At 41.1% G+C, this 12,618-nt stretch overlaps 1 protein-coding gene across 6 annotated transcripts in view; it reads right to left on the bottom strand.

The window, feature by feature from the left end:
- Positions 1–1,568: 1,568 nt before the first annotated feature.
- Nna1 (Nna1 carboxypeptidase) overlaps positions 1,569–12,618 on the bottom strand; it is a 48,125-nt gene continuing 37,075 nt past the window's right edge. For 2 of the 6 annotated variants that reach the window (XM_086969935.1, XM_086969932.1), the window contains exons 12-13: positions 2,456–7,451; positions 1,569–2,323 (exon numbers count right to left, since the gene is read on the bottom strand). In XM_086969935.1, the coding sequence (XP_086826061.1) occupies positions 7,301–7,451 (151 nt within the window). In that variant the 3' untranslated portion in view covers positions 1,569–2,323; positions 2,456–7,300. Of the gene's footprint in view, positions 7,452–9,011; positions 12,508–12,618 lie in introns of those variants that run through there. The other 4 variants (XM_086969934.1, XM_086969933.1, XM_022839651.2 and 1 more) reach the window with 4 other exon arrangements.

Below are 12,618 nucleotides of genomic sequence, written 5' to 3' on the forward strand. Positions count from 1 at the left end.
TTCTTATCATTATCCATATTATCATCGTCAGGAGCCGCTGCTGCTCGGTAACCACAGAACAGCATCGCATCACGTCTCTTCCATACGTACCACAACGAGTAAGTAGTACGTTGAGCTGGTCACCTTTGCCGCGACCATCTAGCTATAGCAAACGATTGTCCGTCCCAAGAAAATCCGTCGTTGATAACAGCATCGGCGGCGACTACGAAAATCACGGCAATATCGTCGATGAACCATGGTGCCGATGCCCGCTAATACGATCCCGACCACTCCAGGAGCAGCGGCAGTCAATAACAATCTGTGTCGACGGCGTCTGCCAACAGTTCGCTCCGAGATCGGTTCGTCGATCGCCAAACCCCTTCACTTCCTTTCGTTCGTTCAGCGGCCAGCAAACGCGACGTCAGCGGGCCGAAAAATTGTCCAACATCTCTGGAAAACATTGGAAAGACTCTAAGTACCCACACAAAAAGAAATCCAGAAAGATTTAAGAAATCTATTATGGTGAACCAGTGGCTACGAACACAGGAACAACAATCGCAGCCGCTCCTTTCGCCATGGCTTGTCGATACATTTATTTGACGGCGCTGGCGACACACAACGGCGTAGCTGTATCATCTCTGCAACGGCAGCAAAAAAATCACTTATACACGGCCGAAAACAGCTGGCTGGCACGAGTCCTCACTGAGATTTTATCTTTCTTCGCATTTTCTTCTTGTTTCCGATAATCGAAACCTGAATTCTTCTTTTTCTGTTCGGACCGCGGGCAACCGACTTGGGCATGCCCCTCCATCGGCTTTCACCTGAATCCGGAAATCTGAACGGGGCATGCCCACTGACGAATTTCGAGGTACGTCCAGACGAGACGCTGTTGTTGCATTGCAGCTGTTCCGGCTATGCAAGTCAGCATTATTGTTAGCGTGTGTGTAACGAGATGTCGGTCAAACACCATCGTTGTGAAAGCTGATTGTCTGGTTGATTTCAAAAGAACGAAGGCCCACAAGAAGAGTGATCAGTATGTCGTGAAATTTCAACTCATCTTCCCCGTCTGCTTACTATGCGACTGCTCAGGTTGTCCCAATAATCTGAATGATAACCAAAAACGAACAGATCGACGTGGTAAAACGGAGGCAAGAAGAAGGCCGGGAGACGTGCCGAGAAAGATTGAAAATCAGTTAAACGCACACCGTGAACGCGACTTGTCGGCCCTGGTCACGCCGACAGTTATTCGTTTAGTCCCAATAATTGTGTTATACTACACATTCAACATTCTGCTTTGTGTAACTCTTACATGGTGGTCTTGCAAATGGAACGTTCTTGCGTCCACCGGTGATTTCCTTAACGGAAGCTGTCGGAGAAGCAATGTGAGGAAGTCAACTAACAGATAGTTGACCATTCTGCAGCTGGCGCTTGATCATCTTACTTGTTCTATACCTTGCTTCGGCTATTTTGAGTAAAATCGCAGAAACCGATTACTACTTACCACTGTTGCTACACAAATACATGGCTATAGGAATGATGCTTAAAAACATACCATTAGCCTGCTGCTATATAGTGATCGACTCAGTAGCTTTATGTATAAACTGGTCTTTATTTGTTATCAGCATATATATAGATAGGCTGGTACACACATACGCGCGAACATATCGTGGCGTTTCGGAAACAATTACCACTAACTTCAGTCGACTGGTCTAAACCTGTATAGTCTCTAATTTTCTTTATCGCACTCGCTCGTTCCCTTCCTATGGACTCGTCTTTTTGCCGTCGTCATTGTGTCGCTCGGTAGTCGAAGCAGTCGGGCCGCAACGCTCAGCATCGTCATGGAGACGGCCACAGATCGACTACAATGAACACGGCAGTAACGACAAGATGGTAGGAGGGACGCAAAAATCGTGACATAACATCGCCTTTCTTAAGTGATGGTCATTTGCTGCCTTTCGCACGCTTAACACGATTCGGTCACAGTTCCTCCCGCTAATCCACCTTCTCCCACCTGGTAAGATGAGCAGTTAGCAACAGTGGCCCATGTTCGTGTCCTGCGTACAGGAGACTATAATAGAATCTGAGCTTGCATAGACCATTTACGAGGATAAATTACTGTAGCAATGAACGATACGTGCTTATTTATTGAGTGGTCCAGTATGTGCTGATCGCCATTCGGCATCAACCCGTCTGCGCGACGCTGATAGGTACGCCAGATGATTGTCTGTCGGGGCATGTTGATCGTTGTCGCTCCGTCTTTTTCTCTCTCTCTGGATGTGCTGGGTGAAACACGGGCGCACTACGTCGAACATCAAGGAGGAACTGGTGTCAGCTTGGCGTCCATCTGCAAACAAGGAAAACCAACCATCAATCAGGCGATGTGAAGCTAAACGGATGATGGCTGAAGCTATAAATCAGCAATAGGCTAAAGTTCAGTATGCCATAATATTGCGGCCGGGTGACAACAATCACTTACCAGTTCTTTCTCTTCCAGGCGCATGACACAGTTGGCCACTAGTTCTACATTGACTAGACAACAATGGACGGAGAAAGATCCTCGCCATTAACAGTAGGTCTGCCTTATATACAGATACAGGTGACGCTCAGGAGAGCGCTTGATTGAGCGCCTCACCATATAATGACTTTCAACGACCAGTCATATACGCGTAAAATTAGCGTACTACTGCGGTTGATGTCTGGTTGAGTTTGGTGTGGTGTTGCAGTGTATTAGGTAAAAAAGCTAAGTGTTACTACGCATAAAATCATTTAGGGCAAATGAGAGGCAATAGTTGGATCCGAACAGTGAGAGAACTACCTACCTACGACATTTATAAACATCATAATGGTAGGGTTTTTGGTTATGGGCTGTTGTACCCAAATTCGTCAAGTACCGCTAATTTGAAGTTTGTAGAAAGTCGGAGTACAAGCGCACAAATTCATAGCTTACAAAATTAGAACGGGTTCATGTAGGTACTTCCCGTGTCGACATATCTTCGCATTTTTTTCCATTAACTTTACTGACAAAAGATCAGTTGTGTATATATGTTCGTTCTTCTTTTTACCTAATGTCATGACTGATATCAAGCAATAGGCGAACCTGTTTCACCGATAGTTTGCATGCATCTGGCTCAAAATCATTGTATTAATGTTATAGCTTTTAGTTGGCTTATTCCACACGATAGCTTCGTTATCGATCTATCACCGCTTTCAGCGTATCGTTGAGGTAAACCAGTGAGCTTTAATGCAATATCTTCCCATGCTGCGTACGCCGGTACCACTGAATCTTCAAGCGAGAAATTCTGCCTTCGTGTCGCCGATTACTTGTAACAGTCTGACCGTCGACGATTGGCGGATCCTTCGCAATTAACAGCAAAACCAGCTTCCCTCAAGAATCGCTCGGTTGTCATCGACATAACTGACGGTTAGCGCTTTACGCAACAACAAACATGGGGGCTGTCCTATAACGTATCCGTTTACCCAAGCACGACATCTGACGGAGAAAAAGAAGATATTTGCATTAATAGTAGTAATCGACATGGTGGAGTGGCGTTGGCAATTACTATTGCGTTTTGTAATGGAAATCGCCATTTCATGCCAGCGAACCGTATGCCATTAATTCTGCAAATAGAACTACCGCAAGAACCTATCAACGAATAGTAATGTATTGAAAAGTCAGTGAAAAATTGTGGAGAAAAAATAGGAAACGACAAGCAACATGACGCAGTGCACGATCGCGGAATCATTCATTTACGTTTATTCCATATTGAATCGTCGAGGTATAGAAGTTGGGTAGCGCGTGCGTACACGACATAAATAAATGGCAACGATTTGAACTTGACTATACGATGATCTACAAGTTCATCGAGCACAGCTAATCAAGACGGTCATATCAAATAGCTGGTCGGGCTTTTTGGGCCTGTTGCGTCATAATGAGCTCGCTCTACTAGAACGGCAAGTTTGGCTCTCTTTCTTTAGTTTCTACATGTTTATATGCGGGTGTTAGAAGGTTCGGTGTCTACGAATGGTAACCACTACCTGGATTAGCCTTAAACGTATGGCGATAGAAGAAATTCTTAGTGTAAATTCTATGTTTGATGTCTGAATGTTCATGGAGATGTCCGTTTAATTCGGAGTCCATACGTATGGCACAGGTACATTGGAGCTCATACACGTTTCTCTGTGGTAGCTTAATGGGTGAAGCATTTGTCTGCTAATCTTAGGAACGCATTAGGAACACAGCCGTGGACAGACTTCGTTCCATGATGGTTGCGAGCTAGCCGGTCGTCTGTTTAATAGAATGCCTGCCTAGCGGCGATACCAGAAATGAAACTCGAAACACGGGGGAAATCATATCGGCTGCTTGAGTTCACTGTCTCTATTAACATTTTCTTTAGTTAGGGCCGTTTTTAATTTCGCATGGACATCGTGAAGTACAATGGTTATTAAATGGAGCCATTGACTGAATCGAGAGTAAGTTACACCGCCGAAAAACTTCACGGGCTACAGATATGGCTTGTTGAAGATCGTACACACTCTTACTTAGGTCGATTGTTACGAACTAGGAAAACTCTAGCAGGAGCTCAGCAAAAAGTGCTATTAGCAACAACGTATTTAACATAAGCGAGCGAATATTTCCCTCTTGATGCAGGCAGTCATTCCTATTTTGTATCAAACTGGTAAAACACAAATGCAAATTTAGAATGAGACAGGCCTGAAGAATGTTTGTGGTGTGTACATGTTTATTCTAGGCGTGAGTATTTTGCAGCGATCCCGCCCCTGATCACCCAATAACGTTAGATGGCCTAAAACTTTATTGACAAAACGTTGCCGGAACAACAATTGTACCTGCTTTTTTCAGAAAGTTACTAAGACGAACCTCTGCTTGGGTCAATCTACACAACTAGTGAGATTTTTAGACACTTTGGCGTTTTGAAACTGAATCTCTGTGTAAGCAACAGACCCTTTTAAAGCCAGCCTTATTTTTGTCCTATTAAGGATCAGCTTAATAACTAGTATCGGGTAACTGCAGTGGTGTTGACACGGAGTATTTACAAGAAACTTCCTTCATTCTACATAATATCTGGCGAACGAAAGATACCACTCAGTCAGGTTACTCTAGGTCTCAAGTTTTACGTCCATCTAGTTCCGCCGAATCAATCAAGGTAGCGCGTTGTTCCAATGTTCCTGTGAGAGCGAATTTTCGCCTGATAGCTAGAAAAGCATGTTGGAAGTTACTAAGTAGATAAACCATTACGGTGTCTTTGTTGAAAACGACGAATCACACGGAAAGTAGGCTATTTTTCGGTTTCTGCAACGGCTGAATTTGTCGGTTTGTCCTTCTTCCAATAACACTGATTAATGATCGTTGCGTCTATAATTTTGTTGACTAGTATCGCTCCCATGAAAACTGATAGGCAACTATCGTGTACGTTTCATAGGGTCAATATTGGCCGAAACAGCAGAAAACGTTTAATTTCGTTTGACGATAAGTCACATATAGTCGTTCAGACAATGCCGATCTGACTACGATTAGCTTTCTGTTGCAGGTAAAGAACACGTTCACGAGTAACGAAAAGAGAGGAAAGAGCATTTCCTCTGCGTCCTATGGTCTTATGTTATCATAATCTTGACTATGAACGAGGCAAGGGTGAAGCCGATAACGGTATAATAAGAAAACATTATCGCTCATAGCAAACATGATATCGTAGCCTACTCTTATCATCGACGACGACGACGACGACGATAGTAATTATTACGGTTTACGTTGTCAGAAGTGTGAAAATGAATATATCGACGGTGTATAATGAGCCGTCGCTGTCATCTCAGTGCTGTCAACATATGCCTACTTATAGTGGTAGCATTATAATCGGTCTAAAATTGCTTAAAACGTATCGACCTAATCCGTTGAATAATGTTTTCAAAAGAACGCGGTTGATGACAAACGTGAAACGCACAACAGGACCGGCAGTACACCGAAAAAGAAGAGAAAAAGGGAATGATTTTTCGTGGTCGCTTCATTATTGTCTTCTATCTAATGGTTATTTTGTAAAACATTGTTACCATCATTGGCAAAGTGGTTTAACGAAATTTACAAATAGCAAATTATGCACTGGACGTTGGCCTCTAACTGAGGGTCTCGTGTCTCCACTCTACATAGCTGGTCATTCATCATGATTATCATATTAACACAGTCATGCCAGTATCTACAGCGTTTAGATGTATTGACGTTGTTTGCTTTTAATATTAGCATTGAAACAATACCTTTATTGTGCGTCCAGCCGTGCACAGTTTTGCTTCTGGGGCAATGAACGGCTTGTATATAATGTAACGCATCCAGACTAAGAACATAGTTTAAGAACGAAGAGCATTCGCGAAGAGAAGCTCGAAGAATTAGAGCATGGCCCAAACGACAAATGAACCGTGGACGTTTAAACCCAAGAAAAGCAAATCAGTAAACCCCTAGCAAATATCACTGTAGTTATGGTAGTGATTGTAATATTAACTTTTGTTTAGAACAAACGCATCTTTACGTAGAGCACTTTTCCGTGAATTATATAAAAACGTTATAAAAGCAGGTCGTACCCACACGTCAAGAGCGTAGTCAGTGCCACGTGTCAAATATGGCTTGACATTTAATACTGGTGATTTTCAGTGAACTACATACCAGAGTTTTTTTTTTTAGCTCCGTTTTAACAGTTGTTCATATTTAAATGTCGAAACAAAAATAAAATTATTTTCTGTTTTTTTTTTTTTGATTTCCATCGAAATTTTCAGCGCTGCTAAATGGACCACTCAAGAAATCATACAAATCGACGACAAGCCTACGCACGCGTACGTTTTCGTTCTTTGAATAGCGTGCTATCACAAGCTGGATTGGCAGAGTAGTCTATGATGAAAGTAACTGTGAATGCTACGGATTTCCTGTATAGTCGCGCGTTTCGATCCAACTTAAGAGACTATTTTCTCTCGTACATAAAACGAGTATCCAATGTGCTAAATGTGCTTGTTATGTAAAAACGCCCTCGTACTTATAGTATGCTGTGGCTTGCGATTATAACTAGAGCACGGAATTAGGTAAAAGTAGAAAGGCCATTTAAGATGAAGGTAACGAATCCATGCCACTAGACCATAACGGATTCTCAGCCGACACGCTGCAACAGCCTGCGAGTTCCCCTTTTTCAGATATTTGAGATATAACTGGATATACCCAATTTCGTATCCACCCCGTATCAGACTATTAAAAAACGTATTAATATCCAGGAATAATGTTGTACGAGTTTTTTTTCTTTTGTCACGATATACTGTTGCACAATAGATTTATCTATGCACTCGCTCGAACCATATCCAAAAGTTGTACAACGCGCAAATCGGTGAAGATCTCCGTCGACGCATTATGGTAGAATCCGCTTGTTAAGGCGCTTTTGGCAGATGTGGGTTTACCGTACAGGGTTCCGATGTACGCAAACCAGCCACTGAAATGAAAACGAATATAATTATAATCAATGTTCTTACGACTGTTTATGCAGCTTCATATCTACGTACACATCTGAAATATCGTATTGCGAAATAATACGAAACGTTAAGTATGAGCCGAGAGTTCCACGGCACCAATGGCTCTAAAAGCTTTTAGAGTCTGTTAAAATGCTCAACGAAACCGGGCGTTATGGATACATTTTAATTCTCGTATTAAGCCAAGCATCCGTATGTGCTTTCCCCAGAGAATTCTACATGTTTGGTTATATTGAAACAGGAAATTCTCTGTGTATTCTTCTTGTTTGCTTTTCGTTGAGTTTAATGATGATCGTTACGTTGAAAGTTAATTACAGTAAAAAGGCGCGCAAAGTAACTTCAATCATAAGATCGCTCTTGGATTAACGTCAGTTTTTTTGGAAAAAGCAATGCCTTTCCTTACTAGCAGTATTTTAGTTTCCTGAAAGCACCTATTTCAGCTTATCTGGCGACTCCTTGCGAAGAAACTGGGTCGTGGCATGCACCTCTAGTGCAGCTGTGTAGTCTGCCATAGGTCTCAGCCGCTAACGAAACTACTCGACGAAGTTTATATGATCGGTCAAAAAAACTTAGCTCCGTCGCAATTTATTCTGTTACTATGCTTGCTAAAAATAAGGAACTCCAACTATATTGCTGCGCTTATATTTTGTCGTAGCTATATATATGGTTTTATAACTATCAAATCTATAAATAGATAAATACTGAGTCTTCCAACGATGTCTTTCAAAAGTTTGTTAGAAATATTGGCCTTTATGATCTGTGCTGTTTCTTGTCATCTAGCACGTGGCGTCTTTCCTTGGGTTAGTATTTTTCTCTTTCGTTAATATAGCGCGGGATATATTTTTTAACTGCTCTGTTCGGCCAACAGAAGTCTGCATCGATCTGACCACGTGATGGCGTTAAATGGCCGAGTCTGGCAAATATATTGAATGATGGAAGACTTTCCAGTTCAGTGAAAAGGTAACCTGTCGAAGCCTCGTAAGGACGAGTGTTGTTGTCCTACAGCAATATCACTCCTTCAACTAATAATCGGCCCAGTATATTTAATTGCGCTAGTTAACATTGACGTTATTATCCAACAGAAGTTTTCCTTGAATTTAGAAATTCTGAAAACCTTCTTTCTGCGTTCCACTAAACGTACAAACGAAGCCGTTGTTTCGTCAATATCTCGCTTCTTAAAACGTATAAATGACGATATCGTGGGCTCCGAGTGAGAAGAAGCACGAGTTTCGGGGCGTAAGAAGTTGAAGCTGTACATCTAAGAATTCGTTTTATGACCACAGATATAGTACCAGAATGTTAAGTTTGAACAACGGCTGTTTCGAGTCCACTCAACCGCTTATCTATAAGATAGGTCAATATCGCAAAATTGGGGCCATGTTTTCCTAATCGTATCGATCAAAAATCGTCTGCTGTTAGAGAAGTTACTTTTTAAAAATGTACCTTTGTTAACCCACTAACGAAGTGTGAGCAGCCCAAATTATAATCTACGCGATAGAAAATTACGAAAAAAGTCTATCGTGTCTGATATCGAAGACAGTTATTTATTGATGCATTAAATAACATATACCCATGTACTACAACGCTGTAGCATCTACACAATCTCTCTTTCTCTCTGCCTATATATATGTGTATATATATATATATATATATAACACATTTCTTCGCACATTTATATACATATAGTTGATATATTTATATAGTGTATATCACGTACATAAGAGCTTTTAATAATATTGTTATTATATTTACTGTTTGATTATTTTTCCATGAACACAAACTGAACAGAAGCCTCTGTAGCCATATGATGCAATGTTCGCACACCGTTCTCAGCTTCGAAAACAAATTGTTTGAGAGCTTTTTGCCGCTCTTGCAATAGTTGTAACTAACTATGTCACCTGCTTACCTGTTTCAGTTAATATGACGCTAGATGGAGATGAATTTTCGATATCTTCCAACAGGCTTCAATCGAGTAACATTATCCTATTACCTCATTCGATTTTCTCATGTTTATTTAGCTTAGTATCGCCTAAGAACGCTGTGTGCTTGACTGGCATTAGACGAACTTCAACTTGTTTATAAATTTGTTATCAGTCATTCCTCCATCTTTAACAATTCCACGAGCTTTTCGTTCCCTAGCTCAGTGCAGGTTCGTTTTGGGGTGTTCAGAAACTTATTATCGCCTGCGCACATTCCGAAGACGCCAGTGCGGCACGAAGCCGATCCTCCATTGTCTCGTGCTGAACACTTTCGTAGAATTGGTCTATTGTGTGTTATGGTATTTATTAGCTTGTTTTGTGTGTTTGTTTTCCTGCTTTAACGAGTCTGAAACAATTTGTCTGGGACCATTTCCTGCAGAGGAGACGCTTTCTTCTAAAGCTCTTTCCTCTGTAGTCAAAGTCGGATGTTGTGGCATCGTGGTTTCTTGTACAAAAACAAAGAACAGATTTGTCCACCTCTTTTCATACCACAAACACTACGCTAGACAGATATCGTGTTTGTGTGTGTGTGTGTGTATAAGTGTGACCCTGACTACATGGATTTTGAATGTCCTTTTCTGTATATCTGATAAACAATGTATCGATCACATATGATGTATATGTATTAGGGGTCAGACGAGGAGAAATATTTGTCCTTTTTTCTCCCTTATTATGTTTATCATTAGGTTAACTAGCATCAATAGATTCGTACATCAACCGTTCTCTTACATACAATTATCCGAGCGGACAAATCATGTTCCAAAATTTACCCAAATTTACATTTCTTGGTTATTGTACGTTCGCCGATAGATTGACTGGTACACTCCCCGAATAGGCTTCTCTCACCGTACAACAGATACTCGGCGCAATACAGCCTGTAATTACTATCAATCATATCAGTGAAGCCATTTAACGTGTGTATGTATGTCATCACAGATAGTTCGACTGGCGGCAATTGCACGCTAATTAACGATTGAAGATAATTGTCTGCTTTTTCTCTTCCTACTATGCAGCTGGATTTTTTTTGTCGTATGCCGTAAAACGTGTCCTTTATCAGTCGCGTTCTTCATCGCAGCTTACACGCATCATTTGCAGATTTGTCTACAAGTGCTTATTTTACCTTACGCGACTACCCAAAGTATTCCGTAAGCGGCTAGCATTCGTTGCCACACACACACACACACACACATTAAATAATTGTCACTTTTTTCATGTCGTGTATCATGTATACTAAAATGAAGGGTTGCCTTTTATATGAACTGTCTGGTCTCATTCATTTCCAATATACGACCATATTGTGGTTGTATTGATTTTGTACCCGTGTCTTGTTTTTTTGGCTCATCACGTGTGGCTGTACGTTAACGTTTCGTCACGATAGGTCTTTATTTATGGGATCTTTTATCGACTTTTTCTTAAATTGACTACAGCTATCTTTTCGGGAACCATACATTGGACTTACTCCAGACAAGAGACTTCATTTCCTAGCTAGATTGCCGATTTCAGTAAATTACTTATGAATCATGTGAAACATTCGCACTTTCTCTATACATAGCAATTATATATTATATTAATTATATTATTGATATCTGCATGTTACACTGCCTATGTTTTATGGAAAAAAAAAAAGCTGGGATTCGGTGCAAGCAGTGAATTGTATTTGTTGTTTACCTTTCGTTTTTTTCAACTAACCAAAGAGATCAGAATCTGCTTTACGTTCCCATTCCTACATCCAAATAGTAGCTATAATGTATCTGCGCAATGACGTTAATAGTTCATCGGTGGATGCTGGTGCTATAACAACGAACAAACCAAGCTCCAAAGCAAACGATCTCCGCTGTCACCACTCGAAAAGGAGGGAAAACATTACCTCATTATAAATATGGGATACGGAAAAACTGGCTCTGTAAAAACGTTCTATATAAAAATGAGAACTGTAGAAGATGCAACATACATTGGTTGCAAAGCACGGTGATGCACGGCCTTACCAGACATCCGTTACCAACTATTTTTCAACACTGCATGGAAATTTAGATTGCAGATTAATTCCGCTGCACAAGCGGTGCATGCATCGTCCTTTGAATTCAATTGTCCTCAGCTGTGAAGTCACCAGCCTTCCGCTCCCATTCAGATCAACGTCCACGACTAGATCAGTATTGCACAGCAAACGATTGCATCATCTTCGTATACCTATATGTGCATATACATCTGCATGTATATATGTATATACGTAGCAGTTTTGTGGGGTTATGATTTTGGGAAGATAAACCCATCCCTTGTTCTTTTAATTGACGACAACTTGATAGAAACGTCTATGCAACTATACGTGGCGGAATCACGAAGAGCTCAAGACTTACCTCTTCGCTGTACCCTACAATAATAATAATAACAATAGCAGTAGTAATAATGTAATGAGAGAGATCACGTATATCAATCGGTCACCCACTCTACTTGTCATCTCCATATTTTCGACGTCCATTTGCCCTGGTTTCACTGCACCTGGCGTGTGCTTCTTTTTTGCAGGCCCAGTCACGCATCAACTATGTCTACTCCAATTAGTATATTGCACTTGGAAGGCATACATTTTTCTTTGTCGTCACGAACACCTGGCACGTCCTCTCCTCATTAATCGTTTCAGCTTTTTTCTTTTTTTCTAGAATTCTGACAAACATTTTCGTAGCTTGACTTCAGTACTCCGGTACTTCAGTACTCATTGTGTTGAACATGTAGCCACACGTTACAGTTCAACCAACACATGTCTCTTCGTTCGACTATCTATCCGCTGTGCTTTGCCTTGTCGTTCGTTATCCAAATACTCAGCTCCTTCTTGTTTAATAACCTACTAAAAATCCATTGATCATCGGCTGTTCCTTAAATACCGTTCGTCCTTCAACAGTTTGAGCCAAAACAAGCAAATCCTCAGCAGAAGTTCGCAGAGTTTGTGAATTTTTCTATTTAATCGTCATCTTCAATCACGTTCGGCTCGTCATCGGAACTAGATAAATCACTCAAGTTAACCTTTTCACAGGGGGATGCTGTCCTGCTGTAATATTTCAGACAACACAAATTCATTCAGGAATCGGATCATTCAACAGAGATCTATGGACGGTGCAGATTATCTCTATGAATACGTATCATGCATAATATACGATCC

The sequence above is a fragment of the Varroa jacobsoni genome, unplaced genomic scaffold (genome assembly GCF_002532875.2).
Source record: "Varroa jacobsoni isolate VJ856 unplaced genomic scaffold, vjacob_1.0 scaffold_818, whole genome shotgun sequence".
NCBI lineage: Eukaryota > Metazoa > Arthropoda > Arachnida > Mesostigmata > Varroidae > Varroa > Varroa jacobsoni.